The 25917-nt window shown below is 37.5% G+C and overlaps 1 protein-coding gene across 3 annotated transcripts in view; it reads right to left on the reverse strand.

Annotated features, from left to right (window-relative positions):
• Nucleotides 1-8338: 8338 nt before the first annotated feature.
• Nucleotides 8339-25917, reverse strand: part of TIPARP (TCDD inducible poly(ADP-ribose) polymerase) — a 32380-nt gene continuing 14801 nt past the window's right edge. For all 3 annotated transcript variants that reach the window (XM_033203374.1, XM_033203380.1, XM_033203367.1), the window contains exons 3-6: nt 21196-21364; nt 19078-19238; nt 11084-11362; nt 8339-10400 (exon numbers count right to left, since the gene is read on the reverse strand). In XM_033203374.1, coding sequence (XP_033059265.1) covers nt 9953-10400; nt 11084-11362; nt 19078-19238; nt 21196-21364 — 1057 coding nt within the window. In that variant the 3' untranslated portion in view covers nt 8339-9952. The remainder of the gene's footprint in view (nt 10401-11083; nt 11363-19077; nt 19239-21195; nt 21365-25917) is intronic.

The raw sequence follows: 25917 nt of genomic DNA on the forward strand, positions 1-25917 counted from the left end.
CATGGATGCACCTGGAAACAATCATTCTCAGCAAAGTATCGCAAGAACAGAAAACCAAACACCGCATGTTCTCACTCATAGGTGGGAATTGAACAATGAGAACACTTGGACTCTGGAAGGGGAACATCACACACTGAGGCCTATTATGGGGAGGGGGGAGGGGGGAGGGGGGAGGGATGGCATTGGGAGTTATACCTGATGTAAATGACGAGTTGATGGGTGCAGCACACCAACATGGCACAAGTATACATATGTAACAAACCTGCACGTTGTGCACATGTACCCTAGAACTTAAAGTATAATAATAATAATAAAAAAGACTTGTGAGTAACACAGGTAAATACAATTAAGAACTGGAAAGAATTTACAATTTAGGTATCAAACAATGCCCTAAGTTCATGGACTGCTGCCCATTGCTGGGAATGTCTTAATAATTCTGTCCAGTGTTGAGCCTGGCCTGTTTCCCTGTTGTTAGTACTATTCTTTTCCTTTCAGAAAACTTTGTCTTCCTAAATGTTCCCTGAATTCAGACCCCAGCCCCCAGTTTCTCAGACTACTGCAGGCTACTGTTATGCCAAGGCCATGAGTACAGCTGCAGTCTGGGCACTAAACTTTTCTGGGGGTGCCATTCACACTGACAACTGAATAATGAATGCTTCCTGGAGTTGTACAGTAAGATAGCCCTGCCTCTTTTCATCAAGAATGGGGTGAATGCAAAAACTTCACTTTCAAAATCAAGAAGCCCATTAGCTAAGAGTATCTTAAATAAAAATGCCATTCACTATAGGTCACTATCTCTCCCTAAACAAACAATAGAAGCTTTTGACTCCAAAGTTATTAGATTGAATTATTAGGCAGAGATCAAGGTCAACATTTTTGTACTTCCCTTCTACAAGTCTCTATGCTGGAACTAGGTCAATAAAACATTTATTAAACCCCTTTCTCAATCAAGTCCTATGTGTCTAGATTTCCTCCCCTTTTCACCACCACCGCTGCCAATAGCAACAATACTATGATTACCTTCACCATCATCATGACCTGCTTGATCGCCCTGACCATGAACATCACCACCCCCACTACCACCATAACCATCTCAATCACCACTATACAGCTGACTCTTGAAAGACACAAGTTTGAGTTGTGCAGTTCAATTCCCACTTACATATGAATTTCTTATGCTTCTGCCACCCCCGAAACAGCAAGACCAACCCCCTCTTCCTCCTCCTCCTCAGCCTACTCAACGTGAAAATGATGAGGATGAAGACCTTATGATGATCCAGTTCCACTTAATGAACAGGGAATATATTTTCTCCTCTTATAATTTTCTTCATGACATTTTTTCTATGGTTTACTTTATTGTAAGAATACAGTATATAATACATACACAAAATATATGTTAATCAACTTTGCACTATCAGTAAGACTTTGGTGAACAGTAGTTAAGTTTTGAGGGAGTCAAAAGTTATATGTGGATTTTCAACTGTGTAGGGGTCAGTGTCCATAACTCCCATGTTTTTCAAGGGTCAGCTGTATCACCATCACTACTATCATGAACATCACAATCACCATCAACATGAAGGACCACTATCATCACCCCAACAATAATGATCACTATCACTACAGCCATTACTACCTACTTGTTGGCTTTTCTGAGGCCCTGTGGCAATTGTCTGAAAAGCTGCTAAAGCTCTCCAAATTCTTTATCTTGGGAATTCTATAGGCGTGTCTGCCAGCTGTCTGCTTCTGACTTTTTTTGTGTATTAGCCAGATACCCTTTCCCCCCATTTCTAGAGAAAAGGATAGAACAAAACTCATTTCCAAGTTCTGATCTCTCGCTTCCACCCAGCCCAACTATAGGCTCTGACATTGGCATCTTCAGGTTTGGGATTGATCCTGAGCTTTGTTAAGCATGTAACCAAGCTTCCATAATATTGTTTCTACCCTTTTCACCCTATTGTTTCCTTTTGTCTCTGGAGAAAACTCCCTGTTCTACTTCCTGGACCAAGTGCCATCCAGACAACTCTTTAACTCGTGAAAAGGGGTATCGGTAATTGTAAGTGACCCTTTGCCTTTATTGGCTCCTTTAGGTGCTTGGCTATCCTGTGACAGAAAACTCTAGTCAGAAAAGTTTTCAATCCACTTGGCACCCCAGTAAGAGACTGAACATCTGCCACTCTTGGAGCCAGCTGGTTTCTCACCCTCCAGAAATGGGAGGTTTCTGTTGAACAAGAACAGCAGGGTTGGGACTGCCTTCACTTGGAGGGTGTATCAGTGCAATGGTAGAAGTCTTCTTGCAGTAGCTTCATGATCCATCACTGATCCCTGAGTGGAAACTATAAGCACTGTGGCATGCCTTCACAAATAACATTGGCCATGAAGGCACAGCCTTCCTAAAGCCTTTCCATTTTTTTTTAAAAAACTGAATATGGTCTAATACAGAACAGAGAGGGAATGGAAATCAGATTTTAAAAAGTAGGCCGGGCATGGTGGCTCATGCAAGAGGCCAAGGTAGGAGGATCGCTTGAGCCCAGGAGTTGGAGACCAGCCTGGGCAACATAGTGAGACCTCATCTTTACAAAATAAAGTTTTAAAATTAGCCTGGTGTGGTGGCACACATCTGTAGTCCTAGCTACTCAATAGGGTGAAGTAGGAGGAGTGCTTGACTTGGGAGGTCAAGGCTGCAGTGAGCCATGATCACGCCACTGCACTACAGACTGGGCAACAGAAAAAGGTTCTATCTCAAAAACAAGATTAAAAAAATAATAATGCTTTCCCTGTAGTTAGAAGCACTTCTATAGTAGGAGCTAGAAGCAAAAAGTTGAAACAGTACCTGAACATCTCAAGTAACAAATCAAAAACTAACTTTTGGTTCAATTATCCGAATTGAATGAAAGTGGTATATAGTATAGGTGGAAGCAGGCTACAGTGACTATAAGTACAAATTCCAAAACCAAACTGCCTGAGTTTAAACTGAGTTCCTCTATTTACTTATTATGTGACCTTGGTTAAGTTACTTAACCTCTTGAGGCCTTAATTTGTTCATCAGTAAAATGGGAGTAATAACAGTAGCTACCTCACAAAGTTATGAGGCTTAAAATGGTTAATGAATGAACAGTGCTTAGAACAGTGTCTGGCACCTATGAGTTCTATTATCCCAAAAATTGTTTCAGTTATATGTCAGTTGGCTTTTTCAGACACAATCATAGCAGTAATGTTCTTGTGAGCCCATGTCTGGATAAGAAACAGCCGAAGCATCTACTTTAGTGTGGGGGGCTCCTCTGTCTTTTCCATCACACAATATGAGGGAGAGGGCCTCACAGGGCATAGGGTTCTTAACTTGCCTTCTCTAAGAATCATCTAATATGCTTGTCAAAATTCAGGAAGTTTGAGAAAGGGTCCAGAATCTAGTTTTCACAGTCCCAGGTGGTCCTAAGAAGGCTCAGGGAAGTTGTAAAATGCTGCAGTAGCATAGGAATTGGCAAATTATGGCTTGTAGGCCAAACTGTATTTTCTTTTTCCCTTACAAATAGAAGCCCAATCTTGTTCAGGTATGGGTGACCACTTGCTTAATGGATAACTCCTTTTCCCTAGGGAGTAAATATTGGTTAGTTCAAAGCATTCATAATGAATCTGTCCCCTTGCCAGGGATTGGTTTAGGCATGGTCTTGTGATGCAACCCGGGAGAGCAAGACATAAATAAAAGTCCACTAGAGTGTTACTGTAAGGTTTTTCTAACTCTTATGAGACCAAAAAAAAAAGGCACTTCATGAGGATCATCCCTTTCTACATTTGGATGTTGCAAACGAGATGTAGTATTTGGAGCCAGAACAGTCTTTGCAATCATGAGGGAAGAGCCAAGAGAATCACACAGAATCCTTGGAAATGTTGCACCTTTGAATTAATCAATCTTAAATTAATCTGTTCTAGATTTCTGTTAGGAGAGATATGGAATTCATTATATTAATTATAATTTAAGATATTTTTGTGTGTCTTTACTGAAACAATCTAATCACCGTGACCCTCTCCACAAGATTCTTTGGAGAAACGTACAATAGAGAACAAAGTTAAGTGGATGTCCCATCCTTCAAAGCAAAGCTTCAAATGAGGTCCTCTGGTAAGAAGTTCCTGCTTATGAACAATAAAAAGCTGGTTAGAGCTGGGATTATTCTTAATAAGGTTTGAGACCTTAACAATGTCTTTACGAAAGATAATATTCTTTATGAACAAGGGGCTAAAGAAAACTCTGTACCTTGCTAAGCTTAAGAAAGCTAATTTATATCCCAGAGAAAGGAATTTCTTGGGCTCTGAGCTAGTTAATAACTTTCAAACTAGCTTGGTTCTCTTCCCCATGTAAAAACACCTAAAGGACGCTTGAATCTGCAAAGTAAATTTACTATTAGACAATCTCAATGCTAAGATTTTCCATCCTACATCTTTTTCACTAACCAATTTGCATTCTCCCCCATTTTCCACAAGAGATCTGTTTTACTGGGCTATCTGACTAACTGTAGTGCTTGCCATTATTCAGTATTTAACTGCTTCTTTGAAGAAATCTTACTTTAAATGGGGTTTGTCTTCAGCATGTAGATGTACCACTTTTGGAAAGCCACTGGTAGTCTACTCTCTTGGAATTTCACACAACTTTTAACACTTTCAACAGGCTTTGTGAATTTTTCACATTTGTAGGGCTCGTTTTAATTATTAATTTATATTGGAACAGTTCTCTGATGACTCTCCAATATCATTACTATTATTTTTACTATTTATATTAGTTTTATATTGCAGCTATTACAAATTACAACTTAGCAATGTTAAACAACACAAATTTATACTTACAGTTACAACACAAATTTATACTTACAGTTCTGGAGGTCAGAGTCCCAAAATCAAGGTGTTGGCAGGGCTGCATTAATTCTGGAAGCTCTAGGGGAGAAGGTGTTTTCTTACGTTTCCTAGCTCCTAAAGGCCATCTGCATTCCTTGGCTCATGGTGTCAACCTCCATCTTCTAAGTCAGCAGTGCAGAGCATCTTTCCATCTCTGACTTGTCTCCTTATAAGGATCCTTGTGATTACACTAGGCTCACTAGAAGATAACCTACCTCAGGAGTCGGGATTCCTAATCAATAGTGCTTTTTTTGCCATATAAGGTTACATATTGACAGGTTCTTGGGATTAGGACTTGGACACTTTTGTGGGCCATTATTCGGCCTACCACAGTACTTACTATTCCTTCTGCTGCTGCTACTACTGCTATTCTTACTACCACTCATTAAAATTTGATTGTATATCAAGAGCCAGGCACTCTTCTACTTTACATTCTTTATCTCAGCCCACAAGCCACATACGCAAATTGTGCAAATAACTTTCTTGGGCAGGCTTGTGAGTAAGTCATTGCTTTGTGATAAGTAAATGACACTAATTTATCACAAAATTGAGTTCCCCTAACAATGACTCACAAAATCTGCATTCCCACTCTTGTCTAGCACTGACTTGTATGTGCCTATGTTATCAACAATTATAAATAAGACTACAAACTTGTAGCTTAGAAAAATATAGTCATAAATCTATAGTAATGGATAGAAACTGGCATTTAGAAATCCAGCTGCATTTATGAGTAGTTGGAACTAACGCTTATATATACTGGGTTCAATTAGCTTAGATCACTGAGACTAATGCTAATTAGACTCATGATTGCTACTCCTATAGGGAATAGTTAATTACACCCAGTTTAGAAACTATGACTTAACTCTTGACCAAAATACTATAAAATGCACGACCTTCAAGTGAGACCTTTGTCCAATGCCCCAAATCTATCACTGCTGTTCAAAAAACAATTTATAAACTGATGGTTGCACAATAATTTCTTATTCTTATTGAAGAGTACTATATTATCATGTGCTGTATAGCATCTGTTTAGTGTACTCTCGCGACGCAGATCTGTTAAATGAGATCCTTAATATACTGTGATACACTTTGAAGAGCAGCTCTGATGTATCTAACATGAGGCCCACCAAATAGACAATTCGGCACCTAAGACTTGCTAAGCATTAAAAGGGTTAGAGGCTCTTGAACTGGGTTGAACCTATTAGCTATCTGATTTAAGGCTATTTTAAGGTTGGATATAATTAAGGACATGCACCTAGTTACAAAAGGAAATTACTGAAACATTAATAAATAGTCTAGCCCAGTGGTTCTAGCCTGTTAACTATGAACACCAGCAGCATATGGGAATTATCATAAGGAACCGTTAATCCATTTAAGCATCAAATATGTCTATAGACTAAGTATATCCTGCATATCAAACTTAGATATATACATTTGTGATGAGTAATCCAAGTTTGATTTAAAAAAAAAAATCATTGAATTCCTGGTAGCTTTTGGTCATTCTGCATTTTATAAATCATTAGGTAATTAATAATTACTACGATAATTGATGAGATTGACATATTTAAAATGGCTGGGCACTGCTCCTCTAGCTTGAAGAATTTGGCAAGTGTTCATGAAACACTTCTACCACACAAATACTTCCATTCATGTAAGATTAAAGCCTCAAAAGAGCTGCCATCTGACAGTTCTATACAGGAGTTAAGTCTTCCAAAAGATATGTGAAGAAGTGAGTCCAGCAATAAAATAAGACCAACTAATTAATGCTGATGAAACCTTTCAATAGCATCTTTTTCTTTCTATAACAATAACTTACAAGTAACTAAGATTAGAAAGTTAAAGAAGGTAAAAAGTTTAATTTCTTCAACTTGGCTATAATAAGAGTACTTAAATCAATAAACTAGATGGGACTGTTTTTAAAACTATCTTTTAATGGAAAATGTATCTGGCTTTTAATTTGTAAGCACACTGTAAGTTGTTTGTATAACACTTTACAAAAAAAATTTGCAATGTAGGGTTTTAAAGTTAGTCTCATCATTTATAGTCATTAAAAAAAGTCAAAGACGAGAAAGAGGAGAAAATTAACCATGTGGAAGGTTAAGTGATTTGTTCAAGGCTGTACAGTTTAGTTACGATAGACGAGCTTAAGTTATTTCTTTAAAACCACATGGTAATGGCAATAACATATGTGGTATGGATTAGATTCTAGAAAAGTACTATGTAGGATTTTCTAAAATGTGTTTTGACTGTTAGATTCAAACTAAGGATTTCTAGAAACATTTGTAGTAATCTTATTTTCCTTAAATGAAGGAGGAAAAAACCTCTCATTTAAACTGACAGTATGGTATTGGGTTTCTATTTAGTCAGTCTTGGCTCACTGCACCTCTGCATCCTGGGCTCAAGCCTCAGCCTCCTGAGTAGCTGGGACCACAGGCACACATCACTGCACCCAGCTAATTTCCCTATTTTTGTAGAGACAGGGTTTCACCATGCTGCCTAGGCTGGTGTCAAACTCCTGAGCTCAAGCAATCTGCCTGCCTCAGCCTCCAAAACATATGTAACAAACCTGCACATTGTGTACACGTACCCTAGAACTTAAAGTATAATTAAAAAAAAAAAATGATGGGATTATAGGCATGAACCACCATGCCTGGCGATACAATTCCTTTTTATATTTCCTTCACACCCAGTGAACGGGACAACCTGCTTATGTTTTTCTCTGCAGCTGTCTGCTGATACAGGTTGAGTTTCCCTTACGGGAAACACTTGGGACTAGAAGTGTTTCGGATTTCAGGTTTTTAAGTATTTGTGTATTTCCCAGTTGAACATTCCTAATCTGAAAATCCAGAATCTGATATGTTTCAATGAGCATTGTCTTTCAGTATCATGTTGATGCTCAAAAAGTTTTCGAGGCCAGGTGCAGTGGCTCACACCTGTAATCCCAGCACTTTGGGAGGCCAAGGTGGGCAGATCACCTGAGGGTCAGAAGTTGGGCCAACATGATGAAACCCTGTCTCTACTAAAAAAAAAAAAAAAAAAAAACAATTAGCCAGGCATAGAGGTGGTTGCCTTAATCCCAGCTACTCATGAGGCTGAGGCAGGAGAATCTCTCTTGAGCCTGGGAGGTGGAGTTGCAGTGAGCCAAAATCGCACCACTGCACTCCAGCCTGGTGACAGAGCGAGACTGTCTCAAAGCAAACAAACAAAAAACTTGTCCATTTTCTCCAAGTATTATCTGCAAAATAAAATATTGACTCTTCTCTTGTGAATGATAGTGGACTGCTAGATAATGTACTTTCTGCATATTCCCACTGCAGAAAAGTTTAAGCAGCAAGTTCTGGTTAGGTCTGTTCATTCAGTCACTCAATCATACATTTAACCAACCAATGAATGTTTACAGATCACCAACTATGTATTAATCCAGTGATCTTAAATGGAACCAAAACACAACAAATTTTTAAAGAATTACCATAAGTTTTATTTTTGCTTAGTTTTATTAAAAAAATAAATATGTCATAAAGCTTTCTTTTTCCTTAGGGAGAAAAAAAGGAACAAGTCTCATAAAACCAAATAAGCAATGGTAAGGTGTCTTAACTTGAAAAAGATTAGGAGTCACTGGTTTACAAGTTATAATTGAATGAAAGAACTGTAACAGCCACAGTTGGCCATTTCATGCCAATGGCAGCAAACAACAGGATTAACTAGGGCAAAATAAATAACTGTGTGGAAGCCCTGATAAGTGCTTAATAAACAGACTGATTCACTGAGACATCAGTACAGATACATCTTGCTTAAACAACACAAGTTCCTGAAAAGTTTTGTGTAAATGATATAACCACAAACATACCAGGAGAGCTTGGCAACTGAAAGAATTCCATGGTGAATCCTTTTGTGAACGACTACTCTCACTTTTGTAAATCTGGGTATTTGCTTTTTATAAGGAGTATACCTAGTTGCTACCTCTCTGAACTGAGGAAACAGCATATTCACCAAACGTTGTGCTGGGCCACCGGCACAATTTCCAAGTTTGTGTTTCTATTAAGTAAGTAGTGTAAGTAAGGTAGAGTCAGCCAGGGAACCCAATTGTATCTGACACAGCAGGTGTAGGAGTGGAACTGCCATCTACCAATAATTCCAGCAAATACTTTTGCTAATATACTTTGTGCAAAACACAGTAATATAACCTTAGCAATTCAGCTGTAGATGTACTTCCTTTTTCTAAAACTTTCAGTCACAAGCGAGGTCTGGAACTCGAAAAGAAAGTAATACTTCTAATCCTGAAGACTGCCTTTAACCGAATTAGCTGTCCAACTCCTTCAAATTGGAATGGATGATAGTGAAAGAGACTTTTTCCAAAGTTGAAGTTTAACAACACAAAAATCACATTTCATATCACTAGTTAGTGAAAAATTTTGCTGGTGACAAACATTTTTCAAATGGTTTTTTGTTGTTTTAACTTCCTCTAAACAGAACTCTGAATTCTGGGGCAAACTCTGCAGAAGTTAAAGTCACTGATGTTCTCTGGTTGGCTGATACATTTTAGTACTACCGATAGAAATAAAAATTTCTTTCTACTCACCAGAATTTCATAAACTTATACCAAAGCAGTGAAGCTTTGGACAGGGAATATGCATGGTAGTACTAGTTCCTGTAAGTTTTATCAAATGTAAATAAATAAATAGAATCCTCACATGGCTCACAGCCTCCATTCCATTTGGTCAAACTTTTATCAGGCCCAAGCCACATTTAAATTAGGCTGTTCAGTTTTTCAATTTAATGCTCCTAATAACATTGCTGTCTATATGTACAAGTGTGAATGAAAAGAGTGTGTAATCTGTAGTCTTTTCCACACTGAGTACACTAATAATTAGTATATAATTAAAGAGTAAGTGGTCATTTTAAAACTTGTATTTTTTTTAAAAAAACATTTTCTAGCACTTTAAAAAATGGGTCTGAAAAGTGCCCTATTAATGTCCAATGCTGTTCCCCACCCAGTCCCACCCATTCAAAACCTGCTACAAATGCTGGATTGAGTTCATATTAAATAATTTAGCAGTACCAAGATTTTTCAAATGGAAACAGTGTTACTGACTTCTTCATATTGGATAACAAAATAAGGGTAACTCTGGTCATCATTAAAAATGACAAAAATCTGAGGCTCAAAGAAATTATCCACACAAGAGTCATAAAGGTCACTGGTGACACTGCCAGGATTGACTGGAGGGGGCCTTCTCATGCCATGACTGCCCATTGTGTATCTGCCCGTCAGCACTTTGGCCAGAAACATGAAATGGACTCCTTTGGAGGACTTCTTAGAAAAGTTATGAGAGTAGCTTGCCTTCTTTGCAAAATAACTGCCTTGTCCAAACATTGTAGCATGCTTTCCACAGACTCGAGGGTCAAAGTTGTGTTTGCAGATTCCATCTACCACATCCTGGGATGTTCCATGAAATAAATGTCTCTCATTTATTATCCTGTCACGGCCAAACATTTTCCTGTTCATATATTCCTTTTTCCTAATGGAAAGAACAGACAGGGAATTCAGAAGGATGAAATACAGGTCAATTTAACAGGCATGATGTAGTCATAACCTTCTCTTTATGGTTTTAATGAGTAGGAAATATTAAACTAGTTATCAAGGGCAAAATGCCATCAAAGATCCCATTAAAAGTGGAAACTTATCTTTCCACTGTAGAAAAGCCCTTTTCCTTCTTTCTCCACCAATCATTCACTTGCTTTCTCTTTCATCTTAAATCTATTAAGAGTTCTCATGTGTTTTCCTTCCTCCGGATGCCCTCCTTGCCTAATTCCTCCAATCTGAGGGTCTCTCAGATTCTGAGATTCCTGAAATCTAAATGTATTCCTTCCCTTTGTACTACATTAGTTTGTTGACTTGAGAGGCACCACAGTAAAGAGATTAAGAGCAAGGCCTCTGGTGCCAGACTGCCTGGGTTCAAATTCCAGCACCGTATCATAATAGCTGCATGACCTGCAGCAAGTAAGCTTTCTGTGACTCAGTTTCTTCTTCTCTGTAAAATGTAAACTGTAATAATCCTACTTATGGCTGTTATGAGGATTATATGTCAGTTAATACACAGAAAATATGAACATAAATTCTGCGCAAATGTTTACTATTATGTTCCTCATTTGACATTAGCTACAATAAAGCTCTCTTGAACTTTTCATACATCTGACTCACCTTTTATATTTCTCCCAAAGAAACTGGTTTTGGACTCTCAATATCTGCAAAATTCTGTATTTAAATTCAGGCACAGTCTTATGAAAAAGATTGTAAATGATCCGATAACTTTTATCCTCTGCAGAAACAGGCACTTGGATGAAGTCCTGAGATGGATGCATATAAACCCAAGTTTCAGGGTAAAAGTTTGCTGAAGTGACCCCATCTGGGCAGATGATTTGTGATGAGGAAGTTGCTTCAAGAGGTGGAGGAGCTTGTGTGGGAACCCCACCAAGTGTCCTAAAATGGAGAGGAAGAAACATCAATGTAAAACATTAAGAATTAAGTACGCCTCACATTATAGTGTTCTATATCAGTGTCTACTTAATATTATAATCTGTACAGCTTAAGTGCTTATTTAAAAAATAAAAAATACTACCTATTTAATAAAAAAAAAGTCTTACAGCAAACATTGCCTGTACATGAATAACCTATTATTAGTCTTCTCTGGGCCTCCTTCCTGTGGACAAAACTCTGGAATGTATAGCTACAAGGCAAACAAGCAAGAGCCAATTCACAAATACCTTTACTTTTGAATCTTAGACTCCTCTTTATTACCTATAGCTAAAGAAACTTTGTTATATGTTTTCTTCCAAATGTGCTGATACTAAGCAGAAAAGATTTCATTACCAAAGGATGTGTGGGTGGGAGACAAAGTAAGGCATGAAGCAAGGAGGGAGCTTATAGGGAGAAAAAAAAGCTACTTTAATTTCTGTATAAAAACAAACAAAAATTATGGAACAGGACCTGAATGCTGATAAATATTTGACATTTGCTTCATTTTCCAAGATCACATACAGAAACAAAACCACCAATACTATCCAACTTTTACAGCTTTGAGTGTGCTTAAGATGGAGCTAATCACTATAAACTCTAGACACCAGAATGCATATCCGTGAGCCTTTAAATTCATGTCTTTATTTTGAACAATGATTTTAGATAAGTAGCAGCTTTGGTAAGTTACTTATTCCTGCCTAGATTTGCTTAAATTTAAATCATATTTCTTGGCCATTTTTGAAATGGAGAAAAAGAGAAGAAGTAAAGAGCAAGGAAATCCTGACCCTGAGACCTAGTTCAGGGCCAGGTGCCATAACACTCATTGGCACATACTGGTCACAAGGAAGTAATAATGTGTGCCAAAATGGATTAGGAAACTGAAATTTTCGTAAGAGCTTTGTGACACAGAGACTACAGCTTTGTGTGTCTCATCTCCAAAGAGCATAGCTGACCATCTCTCCCATCATAATCATAGCCAATTAATACTATGTGCCAGTCATTTTTACATACAACGTCACTAATTGTCACAATAACTCTGTAAGATGACTTGGTTATCCCCACTTTTCAAATGAAGAAACTGAGGTTTAGAGAGATTAAATAATTTGCCCAAGTATAGCTAGCAAAGAGCAAAGACAGAATTTGAATCTAGGCCAGGCCCATCTAGATAGTTTCTAATTTCATACTCTTTTCAGTTCCATATGTTTCACAATTTATATTTTTTTCTTTTTTAAAAACAAGGCTAGAAAGTGATCAACAGGATACTAGGATTCCAACCTAGTTTTGCCTGACACCACCACCACCACCACCACCACCACCACCACCATCACCACCACCAGCACCACAACCACCACATTATCATCATCAACACACAGTCTTTTAAGAGATGACTTTCAAGAAGCTAAAAGTTATGGAAGCATGACTGCCATCTCCAACCCTCACCTTCTACAAGTGACTATGCCTTCAATTTACTGTGCCTCAAAGTCTCTTGGTGAGACAGAGAGTCCTGGATGGGTGGATCCAGGGCTTACTGAATCTCCAAGGTGCTTTTAAGTACAGGGACAGATTTAAAGTGCTGCTGGTTTATCCAACCTTCACAACGAAAGGCACAACAGTTCTTGTCCTCTGTAGCATTTTCTCAGAGCCCACACAGATTCCTCTGGATCCTCAGTACTGATACATTTTTCTGGTACAATGGTACATTTTTCACTGGTACACTTTCCTGAAGAGAGGCCTCACTGCTTTAATCAGATTCTCAAATATCTGTAACTCCTTAAAAAGCCATCACTATTCTGGAGAAATGGCGGGGAAGCAAAGAATATAAGCCCCTTATTTTTATTTAATAGCTCTTCCCTCTATCAAGCTTTGCAAACAAAAGGGTAAGTCCCCAGCCCACTAGGTTTTCTATTATTATCAGGGGTTGAAGTTACCCACACAGTCTCCTGGTTTGAAGGAGAAAGGTAAGATTCTCCGCAAACACTCTTCCCTAGAGGTTTCAGACTGTCAGCCTGTACAGCAAACCTAGCCGTGACAACAGAAGAGATTCTGCCCCTTTTCTTTCTGATATCACTACTATGGACCCGTTCCACAAAATGAAATCTTCAAATACAGCTTTTCCTTTTTTTGAGGGGGGGGATGGAGGTCTGTTATTACTAACATATGCTTGAAGATGAGCCGAGATAAATAAATCCTATCCATTCTAACATATTAAATTGGACTATGTATATGCTTAACATCCATTCCAACCCATAAATGCTTACTTGTAACAAGCCAACATCCTAACTTGCCTAAAACATAAAAATGCATATACACATCTGTCTGATGGGCTTCAACACTCTAGTTGCCATGGGTTAAAAACTATATTTCAAGCAGTTACAAATGTGCCTTTATTTTCTGAGAATGATGAGTTTGTATTCACCTCATGGGTATTCCAAAGATATACTGCACGTTTCACAGACTGACACTAGCCTTCTCTAGAGAGGCAAAGTCAAAGGGAATTGAGCTTCTACACAAGGATCTCTGAAGAATGAACTTTCAGAATCCAAAGTCACCTTTTATTATCTCCCTCCTTCCCCTTACCATTTTGAAAGATGTTTACCAAATCAATTTCAGCGATGAAATATAAATTAATTCATTTTATCCTTTTGAGGGGGGTATTAAAGAAACTGTGCCAGACATTCTCATGACCATGAGGTGACTGCATGGGATAAATGTTCTTTCAGCTGAAAGCACTGAACCCCCAAACCCCTAAGCTTTGTTTGCTTATGCAGTCTCAATTCAAGTATTCTAAGATTATTAAAGAATAAACTCCTGTTTATCAGCCCCATTAAAAAGCAAGAGAAACCTTTCAAAAACAGCTGAATTTGTAGAAAATTCATTAAGTCAACCTCCTACCCCACTCTTTCCACTCTTAGACACTGATTCCCTGAGAATTGTGGCCTCTTTAACACTTATGTCTTTTTGTTGGGTTTATTTATTTATTTATTTATTTTTTGACCCTTTGCATTTAAAAACACTTAAAAACAAAACATCATGCCTGTAATCCCAGCTACTTGGGAGGCTGAGGCAGGAGGACTGCTTGAGGACAGGAGTTCAAGACCAGCCTCAGCAACATAGTGAGATCTTGTCTCTACCAAAGAAAAAATTAGCTAGGGATGGCAGCATCTACCTGTAAGTCCCAGCCACTTGGGAGGCTAAAACAGCAGGATCACTTGAACCCAGGAGTTCAAGGTTATAGTGAGCTATGATTTTCATACCACTGCACTCCACCCTGGGCGATAGAGGAAATTCTGTCTCCAAAAAAGTTTTAAAGATTTAACAAAACAAAAACTACTTAAAAAAGAAACGTTCTCCCTGGCTAAGATCATAGCCTCTGGAATCTACTTCTAAAATATGCTTTTTGGAACCAATTCCCCTCATCTTTCTCCCTACTAGGTCCTTCAGCCCCACACTCTAGGGTAGATAGGATCACTGCATTTACCTATCTCACCCTGGTAGACTGGCTATTTCTCTGCTCTTTTCTCATTGAAGTTTATCTACCTAATATTTCTTTGATTTGCTGACCTCTTACTTTATATCTGATTATCAGTTTTAGACAGAAAGATTAAAATAGAAAATTTTTAAAAGAAAAAGGAAAATAAAGAGTAACTATTTTTGTTCTCCTGTAAGCCCATATTATGAATATATTACTACCTAGTAGATATTGAGGGTTCTATTCCAGACCACTGCAATAAAGCAAATATTGCAATATAGTAACACAATTTTTTAGTATCTCAGTGCATATAAAAGTTATGTTTACACTATATCATAGTCTATTCAGTACATATAGCATTAGTTCTTTAAAAAAAGAATATTTACACCTTACTTTTAAAATACTTCATTTTAACAATCATCTGAGTCTTTGGTGAGTCATAGTAATTTTACTGGTGGGAGGGTCTTGCCTTGATGATGGCCTGACTAATCAGGGTGGTGGTTGCTGAAGGTTGAGGTGGCAGTGGAAATTTATTAAAACAAGACAATGAAATTTGCCACATCAATTGACCCTTCATTTCATGAAAGATTTCTCTATTGCATGCAGTACCATTTGAAAGCATTTTACCCACAGAACTTCTTTCAAAATTGTAGTAAATCCTCCCACACTTTGTTGCTGCTTTATCAACTAAGTTGATGTAATATTCTAAACCCTTTATTATTTCAAAAATCTTTACAGCATCTTCACCGGTAGATTCAATATCAAGAAACCACTTTCTTTGCTCATCCAAAAGAAGCAACTCCTCACGCATCTAAGTTTTATCACGACATAGTAGCAATTCAGTCACATCTTCAGGCTACACTTCTAATTCTACTTCTCTTGTTATTGCCACCACATGTGCAGTGACTTCCTCCACTGAAGTCTTGAACCTTTCAAAATCATCCAGGTGAGCTGAAATAAAACTTCTTCCAAATTTCTGTTAATGTTGGTATGTTGACCCCCTCCCATGAATCACAATGTTCTTAATGGCATCTAAAATGGTAAATCCTTCCCAAAAGTTTTCCAATTTACTTTGCCCAGATCCATTAAAGGAATCACTACGTATGGCAGCTATAGCCTTACAAAATATACTGTTAAAATAGGAAGTCTTGAAAGTCAGAATGACTCCTTGATAAGTGGGCTGCAGAATGGATGCTGTATAGCAGGCATGAAAACACTAATCTCCCATACATCTCCATTAGAGCTCTTGGGTAACCAGGTACATTGTCAATGAGCAGTAATAGTTGGAAAGAAATCTTTTTTTCTTGAGCGGGTCTCAATAGTGGGCTTAAAATATTCAGTAAACCATGCTATAAACAGATGTGCTGTCATCCAGGCTTTGTTTTTTCATTTATAGAACACAGGCAGAGTAGATTTAGCATAATTCTTAAGGGCCCTAGGCTTCAACTTAAAGTCACCAGCTGCATTAGCCCTTGACAAGAGAGTCAGGCCTGTCCTTTAAAGCCAAGCATAGACATCTCTCTAACTATGAAGTCCTAGATGGCATCTTCTTCTAATATAAGTTTGTCTACATTGAAAATCTCTTGGCCGGGCGTGCTGGCTCAAGCCTGTAATCCCAACACTTTGGGAGGCTGAGACCGGTGGATCACGACGTCAAGAGATCGAGACCATCCTGGCTAACACGGTGAAACCCCGTCTCTACTAAAAAAAAAATACAAAAAACTAGCCGGGCGAGGTGGCGGGCGCCTGTAGTCCCAGCTACTCGGGAGGCTGAGGCAGGAGAATGGCATAAACCCGGGAGGCAGAGCTTGCAGTGAGCTGAGATCTGGCCACTGCGCTCCAGCCTGGGCCGCGACAGAGTGAGACTCTGTCTCAAAAAAAAAAAAAAAAAAAAAAAGAAAATCTCTTGTTTAGTTTAGCCACTGTCATCAATGATATCAGCTAGATTTCTGGATAACTTCCTACAGCTTCTACATCAACACTCCCTGCTTCACCTTATACTTTTATATTACAGAGATGGGCTCTTAAACCTCATGAACCAACCTCTGCTAGGTTTAAACTTTTTTTCTGCAGCTTCCTCACCTCTCTCGGCCTTGAAAGAACCGAAAAAAGTTAAGGCCTTACTCTGGATTAGGCTTTGGCTTAAGGGAATGTTGTGGCTGGTTTGATCTTTTGTCCAGACCACTAAAACTTTCTCTATATTAGCAAGAAGGCTGTTTTACTTTCTTGTAATTTGCGTGCTTACTAGAGTAGCACTTTTCATTTCCTTCAAGAACTTTTCCTTTGTATTCACAACTTGGCTAATGTTAAGGCATAAGAGGCCCAGCTTTTGGTTTATCTCAGCTTTCGACATGCCTTCCCCACTAAGCTTAATCATTTCTGGCTTTTGACTTAAAGTTAGAGATGTATAACTCTTCCTATCACTTGAACACTTTGCCGTCTTATGTGGGTACTGTTCTAGGCACCCCAAAACAACTGTAACGTAAAGGTCACTGGTCAGATCACCATAACAGATACAATAGTAATGAAAAGTTGAAATAGCCCAAGAATATCCGAAATGTGATTCAGAGGCACAAAATGAGCACATGCTGTTGAAAATATAGCACTAACATACTTGCTTGACCTAGGGCTGCCACAGACCTTCAATCTGTAAAAAACGCAATGATCTGTGAAGTACAATAAAGCGAAGCACCATAAAACAAGATATGCCTGTATAATGAAGGTATATTTGTGGCATTAACTGTATTGCTGCTTATCTTTATAGTTCATACTTTTACAAAACAAGCCTAAGTTTCAAAAAAAATAAATAAAAAAGGAGGGCATATTCCATAATTACTTATCTTGAGATCAAAACAGATGCATTTTCACCATTCACTAAAACTTTCCAACAATGCAGAACTTGCATTCTTAACCTCACACAGAAGTTGTATCTTGCTTGATTGGCTCAGCATGCCAAGCTGCTGGTCTCACTAATGAGTTCTACTATCTCACCAGGAGGACAATATATTCTTAACTACTGGACACTGACACTATCTCCAGCTGTGCTAGTAAAATCACAGAAATGGCATTTTTACTAGTTCTAATGTTTTAAGAAACCCTACAAGGTAAAATTTTTCAAACTGCCACTTAGAAGAAAGAACACACCTAACCCAATTCAATATATATTTCTAAAATAAGTCTTACTACAAATTTCTTTTGGATACTGATCACTTCAAGGATTTTTATTTGTATTTTGTTTTTACTGTTTCCCTTGCAATCACAGGATTAGAATCACTAAGATTCTGTCATAACAACTTAGGGAAAACAGTTTGAGCTAGAATAAAAACAGTAGGAATATAAAAATGGTATCTTTACCTCAAAGATCAGCACAAAAAAACAACCATTATGCTAGACCTGTAAAGTTCATAAAACCAAGTAAACCTGTATCATTTTCAAAATCAGTCTCTAAAAATAGTATATCTGACTAGGGTACATAATGATTTCCCTAGAGATACTAATTTTCAAAGGTGGGCATGCAAATGGTAATGTGCCCCACCTTTTGGTATGTATAAAGATGTGCCACTGGGTTGTCTGAAGATGAAAGGAAGAAATGACGCTTGGAAAAATGGAAGAAAAGCTCACCTACAATTCAGAAGGGTAGGTTCAGTCCTAACCTTATATTAAAAAAGCTGTATTCTCAGTATGACAAGTAATTTTAGTGAGTATCACAAGAAGAAGTGGCTTACCTAGCAAATGAGAGTGTACATTATTTGAAAAGATGAATTTTTCCCATTCAAATTCACTCAAGTAAAAGGAAATCAAGAAATCACCTTGTAGGGTTCTCCTCACTTAACCTGGAAGTTTGGCTAAGTTGTCCTGTAACACAGAAGGGTCTCATCTTGAAAGTAGTTTCATGGAAGCAAAAAAATCTTCCGTGAAGGAGGTGAATGCAAGTTCTGTGCCTCATTCCAGACACAATGATATTTAGTTGTGGAAAAATGTTAACTCTAAAAAATCCAGTAAGATACTCATTCTTTTAGTGTGACTGGGTTTATTGTAGCTTATTTGCACTCCATTTATTGAGGAATTAAAATCCAAAGAATAATTTGAAATTTCACATTCTAGGGGTACTAACCAAGGTAGACTCTTAAGATATTTTTTCTCTCTAGTATTCAGGAGTGCATTTACATAAAATGAAAGTAAAGATTGAGACTTTATACTCAACACTTACTGTAAATATGGAAGCAGTATAAAACAGGAGCGGAAGAGGGGTCTCCTTTTTATTTCTCTCCTGAAGAATGAATTGTGGAGGATGTAGTGGTTATTCCACATCATAAATCGAACCTCTTTCAGACCCCGAGAGTTTGCTTCTTCAATCAATCGAATGACAGACTATGGAGGAGAAAACAGAAGATAACAACAAAAAAAGGAAAGTTAACAAATAATCATGGTTAAAAATGAAAATTTAACCAAAGACAAAAGTTAACCTCACAGGAATTTCAATAAAGTACAGTGAGTCTAATTAACTCCCTTTATATGCTAAGATTTTTTTTTTCCTTCCAAGTATGTAGGGCCCAGGGAACTATTTTATTCTATTTTGAGCCTTAATAATATTATAGAGAGTTTTCGTTCATATTTCTTAAGGGAGTTTTCAAAACAGGAACTAAAGATAGTGATGTTGGCCAGTCCCAGTGGCACACGCCTGTGAGAGGCCTGTGAGCCACTCCCAACACTTTGGGAGGCAGAGGAAGGAGGACTGTTTGAGGTCAGGAGTTCAAGACCAGACTGGGCAACATGGCAAGATCCTGTCTCCACAAAAAATAAAAAAATAAGAATTAGTTGAGTATGGTGGCATGCACCTGTAGTCCCAGCTATTTGGGAGGCTGAGGCAGGAGCACTGTCTGAGCTCAGGAGTTCGAGATTATAGTGAGCTATGATTGTGCCACTGTACTCCAACTGGGCAACAGAGCAAGAGCCTATCTCTAAAAATAAATAAATAAATAAATTAATTAATTAATTAATTTTGAAAAGGTGGTGGTATATAATAAAGTTCAAGTTCTAAACCCAAAAACCTTCTCAGAGGAAAAACACAGGAACAGTCTGAGTATTCTGAGAGTACATTTTAAACAGCCTTGTATTCTATTTGGAAGGTAGATAACTAGTGATTACCAAGTATTCTGAGAGTACTTTTTTTTTTTTGAGATGGAGTCTCGCTCTGTTGCCCAGGCTGGAGCGCAGTGGCGCGATCTCGGCTCACTGCAATCCCTGCCTCCCAGGTTCATGCCATTCTCCTGCCTCAGCCTCCCAAGTAGCTGGGACTACAGCCACCAGCCACCATGCCCAGCTAATTTTTTGTATTTTTAGTGGAGACGGGGTTTCACCATGTTAGCCAGGATGGTCTTGATTTCCTGACCTTGTGATCCACCCGCCTCGGCCTCCCAAAGTGCTGGGATTACAGGTGTGAGCCACCACACCCGGCCGTATTCTGAGAGTACATTTTAAACAGCCTTGTATTCTCTCTGGAAGGCAGATACTAGTGATTACTTAAGCTTACTTAGTTTAATATTGTGTTTTACAATAATTAACATACTAGGTTTTCTTCTTTTGCTATTGTCTTTAAAAATAAAAGTAAGGTAGGTAAGTTGTTCTCCCCTGTTGTAATGCTGGAAATGAACTTAAATTGAGAAAGTCAGATCTTTGGAATGTGAAATTAATCTCTAAAGTCCATCTGAGGATGTTTAAACGACTCACAATTGTCATTCAGAAGCAAAGTAAACCATCATCATTTTAAAACCTTGCTTTGAGACTGAAGGGCTATTATCACTGTCTCAGACTAAGGATGCAAGTGTACATAGGAGAAAATTGTAAATAACTGATTTCTCTGACCACAGCTCAATAAACATTTCCAAGTACTTCTTCCAGAGACATGAGCGATTGTTTCCATTGGGCTTCTAAAATCCTATGTGTAACACTTGATCCAATCTCCATAAGCCCAGGAGCCAGATATAATCAAAAGTTATACCAATTCTCATTTCGTGAAAATTACTCCATAGGTGGCAACAGGTCAAAGTATTTCATCTCTATAATGTAAGATTCTGTGGAAAGCATTTTATTAATCTGATAATAGTGGTATGCTATCTTTGGATTTCAAATTAATGGAAAGAAATAAATTTTAAGAAAAAGAGAAAAGTTTTCTTGTATCAATGAGACTCAATTTTATATTCATAAGCTGTTTGATTATATGCATAGTTCTGCCTAGTTATTGTTGTAAAGAAAGAATAAAAGAATAGAGGAAGAAAAAATAAATAAATTTGAAAAATGTACTTGTTAACAAAGAACCTGTAAATACCTCAGGATACTCTCTCCATCCAAAGTGGTCCCTACAGAAGAATTTCCAGACTGTGTGGTAAATAGAGTTGACATTGCTAGAGGGTGGTGTGGACAGCCTTCGTAGTTGGTCAAATTCAGTTGTTTCATACACGTTCATGGCATTCAAATCTGCCCAAAATTCTTGTCCTCTAAAAAACAAACAAACAAAAAAACCCCCAAAAACCTGTTAATACATTTGTAAAACAAAAATACCCAAAAATCTCATCGGACATTAAAAATATATAGCATAGCCTGTTGGCAGAATTTTCTAAACTTGCTTTACCTGGAGTAAAAGCATATTTATTGCTGGTTGTTTCCATAACATCCATTTCCTACATGCCCTTTCTAATCAAGACCAAAATTTCTAGGCCATGGAATTATAGTAAGGTTGATTTAACCCCACAGCACTACTGGCTTAACCCAATCAAAATAAGCCCACCCTCCACTCTACGGTGGGCTGGCCTCAGCCAATCAGGGAGTCAGTTTTACTATGAAGCTATGTAGAAACTAAATATAGACAAAAGAAAATTTCTCTTGAAGCTTGACCTTTTTTTCAGAGGCCATCCGTTTACTTGAGACAATATAGGAATACACAGTATTGCCTGATCAAAGACAACAAAAGAAGGGAAAAATAAAATGAATCCAGATAAAGCCAGTACTAATCCACCCAACATCAATATTATCTTTTATCCCGTGGGCTGAAAAATGTTGGCAAAACATGAAGAACAAAAATAGTTTGGATTATTATGAGGTTTAGCTTTGAGAATATTTTGGTCATCTTATTATCTGGTCTACTGCTGCTGAATCATTACTTTACAAATGTCTCCATACTGCTGGAGGGGAAGTCCCACTATATGAATCAGACTCATTTAATAATTTATAAAAGGTAGACCAATAACAACATTTGTGTTTCCTCTTTTATGGAACTTCATTAGAGTTGGAAACATTTGAACCATTATTTCAAATAACTGGCATAATGGTCATTATACTCTTCTTTCTTTTCTCTTTTTTGTGTATGTTTGAAAGTTACTATAAGAAAATATAAAAAATTAAATATATGATAACAGCATAGATATTGTAGCATAGTCTACCACAGATTTCTAAATGGATGTCTACAACACAAGAAATACTCTAGATCTAGTGGCATTCAGAAAGACTGGTACATGTGAAGTCTAGTTGCTGAGACAGATTTTCCCAATAATTAACTTATTTCCTTGCTGTAAATTAGGATTTTGAAAAGGATATTAAATTTGATCTATGGTTGCACCATTGCACTCCAGCCTGGGCAAAAAGAGTGAAACTCTGTCTTAAAAAAAATTTGATCTATGGGTTTTGTTAGCTAGCACATTTTCCAAAATCTGCTCTTGGAATACTTGTTTCAAAAACTATTAACAGGTATTCTGTGCACAAAAGATTCTGCAGTCAAATATTTGAAAAACTGATTATGCAAATAACTTGCCATTCTCCATCCCAGTGTTCACAATTTATGAATCAGGTTCTACACTGAAAAAAACACTCAATCATATAACCAATGATGCCAAAAAGTATGGAACTTATAAAAAGCAGTATACTCCTTTAAAATTCCTAAAGATCTTGCCAATAAACCCCAAACTTCTTGCTTAGAAAGAGTACTAACTAGTTGGATGTGGTCTCAAAAACAACATATAGTTTTAATTAAGCATGAAACAAGACAATATAATGTAGTTTAAAATAATATTTGGCCACTGTTTTAAAATGATTTATGGTAAATAGGAATATTTAACTCAAACAGAAAAATGTTTCTGGGAAATCCTAAAAAGTGAAACAAACAGACAAAACAAAACAAAAAAAAGTCCTGAAAACTGGAACTCCTATGCTTAAATTAAACGTCCTATCAAGTTGCCTTAAGCAATTTTCATTAACTTCAGGAGAATCTGATGTTATGATTGGGAAGTGAGATAAAAAACTTTCTCCCTGTTAAGACTGTTTCAAGTTTCTAAACATATTTTTCCTGCTTTAAGCTTATCGCCCAGCAACTGTTCCCAATTATGAGTCACAAATCCTCAGTATTTCCTTTAAGGAGTTCTTAGAACAGCAGTCATTATGTTAACATGCATTATAATATAAACAGCCAATGCTTTTTGCTGTTTAGTGTCAGATTTTATTCTGGACATCACTCCAGCAATTTCTGTTTAAGCCTGTATTACTGAGACTTCATAGATAATGATTTGCATGAGAAAGACATCTACAACTGCAGCTTTTGCTACATTCTCGTGCATGTCAGTCCTTTGGGCATTATGACGTTTCTACGACAAATCCTAATTTACTACAATCAACTGTTCTTTGGATTGATGTATCAAAGTGCTGTTATAGCTCTATTTGATTTTCAATATGCTTTTTCTAAACTTGACAGAGACAAAATCACAAATTTGAAAAACATTAAATTATCTTATTGTGAGATTAATTTTACCACCTGCTCTCCCTTAAACAGGGAATGCTTTAAAAATCTAAAGCCAAGAGATTTTTTCCTCCATAATCTGCATCAGCATAAATACGTGCAATATGGATACCAAATGTTCAACAGCCACCACATTCTTCCTTACCAAACTATTGTTTCCTATTATCAGAAAGCAGTTACGAGTCATCTATATGTGGTAATCGTGATGGTGGGATCTACTGGGCAATACACAAAGAATTAAACAGATATAGTCCCTGTCTTCCAGGAGTGTTAAGAGAGGAATAACTAACAAAATGTAGCCAAAGAAGCAGTACATCTGCCTGTCTAAATTCATCAGTGGCAAGTACATTCAGGAAATAAGAGACAAAGAATAAACATGCAGCAATATGGAAGAGGAGGTGGTTATTGGCATCCAGTAATGGATAAACATCAGGAAAATTAAGAGGTTTTACTTTATCAATCCAAGATAACTTTCTGCAAGAAAAAGAATCTTAGGAGCAGTTTAAATACAGGAAATATCACTGGTAAGTAAAGAGCTGTGTGTAAGAACAAGGAAAAAGAGGTCTCCAAGCACTTTGCTTCTTGAAAGACAAGTGGAGACAGGATTGGTATAAGTAGCTGGAAAAGGAGACCTTCTAAACAGGGGTATCTGAGAGATGAGAAAATGGGAAACTGTAAATTCCTATAAGGGGGTAAAACAAGTGATGTGAGAGACTTCAGGCAACGAACTGAGGATGCTGAAGTCCAGGGTGTCAGAGCCTTAAGATATAAGGTTAGGAATTTAAAGTATTGAGCAGATAAGTTAGAATCAAAGCAGTAATTACAGGATGTTGGAAACTGAGCAAGAGAGCCAGTGCTAGAGATTGAGGGTGTCTTTGTAAAAGCAAGGTGCAATAATCCTTGTGGATGAAAACTCCGTCTGGCCTAAGGGCATCTCTGAGGGATGGCCAAAAAAGAGTATGAGTGATAGCCACTCTACAGGAGGATTTGTATCTTGCTATTTGTATCACATGGCTAAATCCATCAGTATTCTTTTATCTAAGATACAGCCCTATCATGGACCAGAAAAAAACAAAACCTTGTGAACAGACTGCTGATTTTTGCTATTAAGGAAAGAATGAAATTGAACCGCTGAAATATTAAAAATTCTGTTTTTGCATGTCTCACCAACACACCACCACACATCCCGCTATAAAAATCCATATACAACACTAATTTAAAATGCTGAAAAGGACGCCCATTCTCATAATTTAGATGCTTTGTAACAATGGTTCTCCTCTTATTCAACAAATATCTACACATACCAATTAAGCCAACATTTTCCGACATACATTACCAATGCACAGAGCACCAACACCCACACTAAGTCAGACAGCATGCCACACACATTTCTTTAATAAGTATACTAATATCTTAGTATTTAAGATCCTGAAGAGAAAGTAAAAAGGACCTATGACATGAATAATAAACAGAGTTGGAATGCAAACCAAAACTAAAAAAGAAAAAGATGCTAAATGAAATAGAAAATAGTAAGAACACAACTTCTTTCTCAGATAAATAGCTCTTGGGTTTATGCATTTGGGAGCTCAGTAAAGAGTGTAACCATTTTAGGCAGTTTCTCTATTTATAAAGTGTTTGTAACCAAGAAGAAAATGAGACCAAAGAAAAGCAAAGTAATTTAAAGTAGACACATTAATTTGGTACTGGGCTCTGCTTTGGTCACAAAAAAATGAAAAAGGCAAAATGACACAGAGCACCAATTGAGTGGGGAAAGGAAACCCTGTGGCATAGTGGGAAATGTTGCACAAAGGTGGTCAGAAGCAGATGGCCTACCTCTGCTGGGAGAGGTGTCAAGAAAGGTGGTCAAGGGAGTTGTCCCAGAGTGGATAAAATGTGAGCAAGGTCCAGCTACCAGGCAAACAATGGGAGGCAGGACACCACATGCAGAATGACTCCATGTGTAGAAGCTAACCAAACAAGGCACACAAGAATAGTGTGCAAGAGGCACACACAGTTCATGTGGGAGGTTAGAGTATATGTATCTATGAGAAATAAGGGATAAAACTGGACTGGATAAGTTGGCTTGGGCCAGATAATGAAGAGCTTTGTTTGCTGTGTTAAGAAGTTAGGTCTTGATTCTATGGGCAGTAGGAAACATCAGTGAATTTTCAACAAAGTCCAGACTTGCCTTTACAAAGGTCACTCCAATTGTAGTGGTATAGAAGAATGATTTACTTATTTATTTTGGCAGTGGAGAGAGAAAAC

The sequence above is a fragment of the Trachypithecus francoisi genome, unplaced genomic scaffold (assembly GCF_009764315.1).
Source record: "Trachypithecus francoisi isolate TF-2019V2 unplaced genomic scaffold, Tfra_2.0 Lachesis_group0, whole genome shotgun sequence".
Taxonomy (NCBI): Eukaryota; Metazoa; Chordata; class Mammalia; order Primates; family Cercopithecidae; genus Trachypithecus; species Trachypithecus francoisi.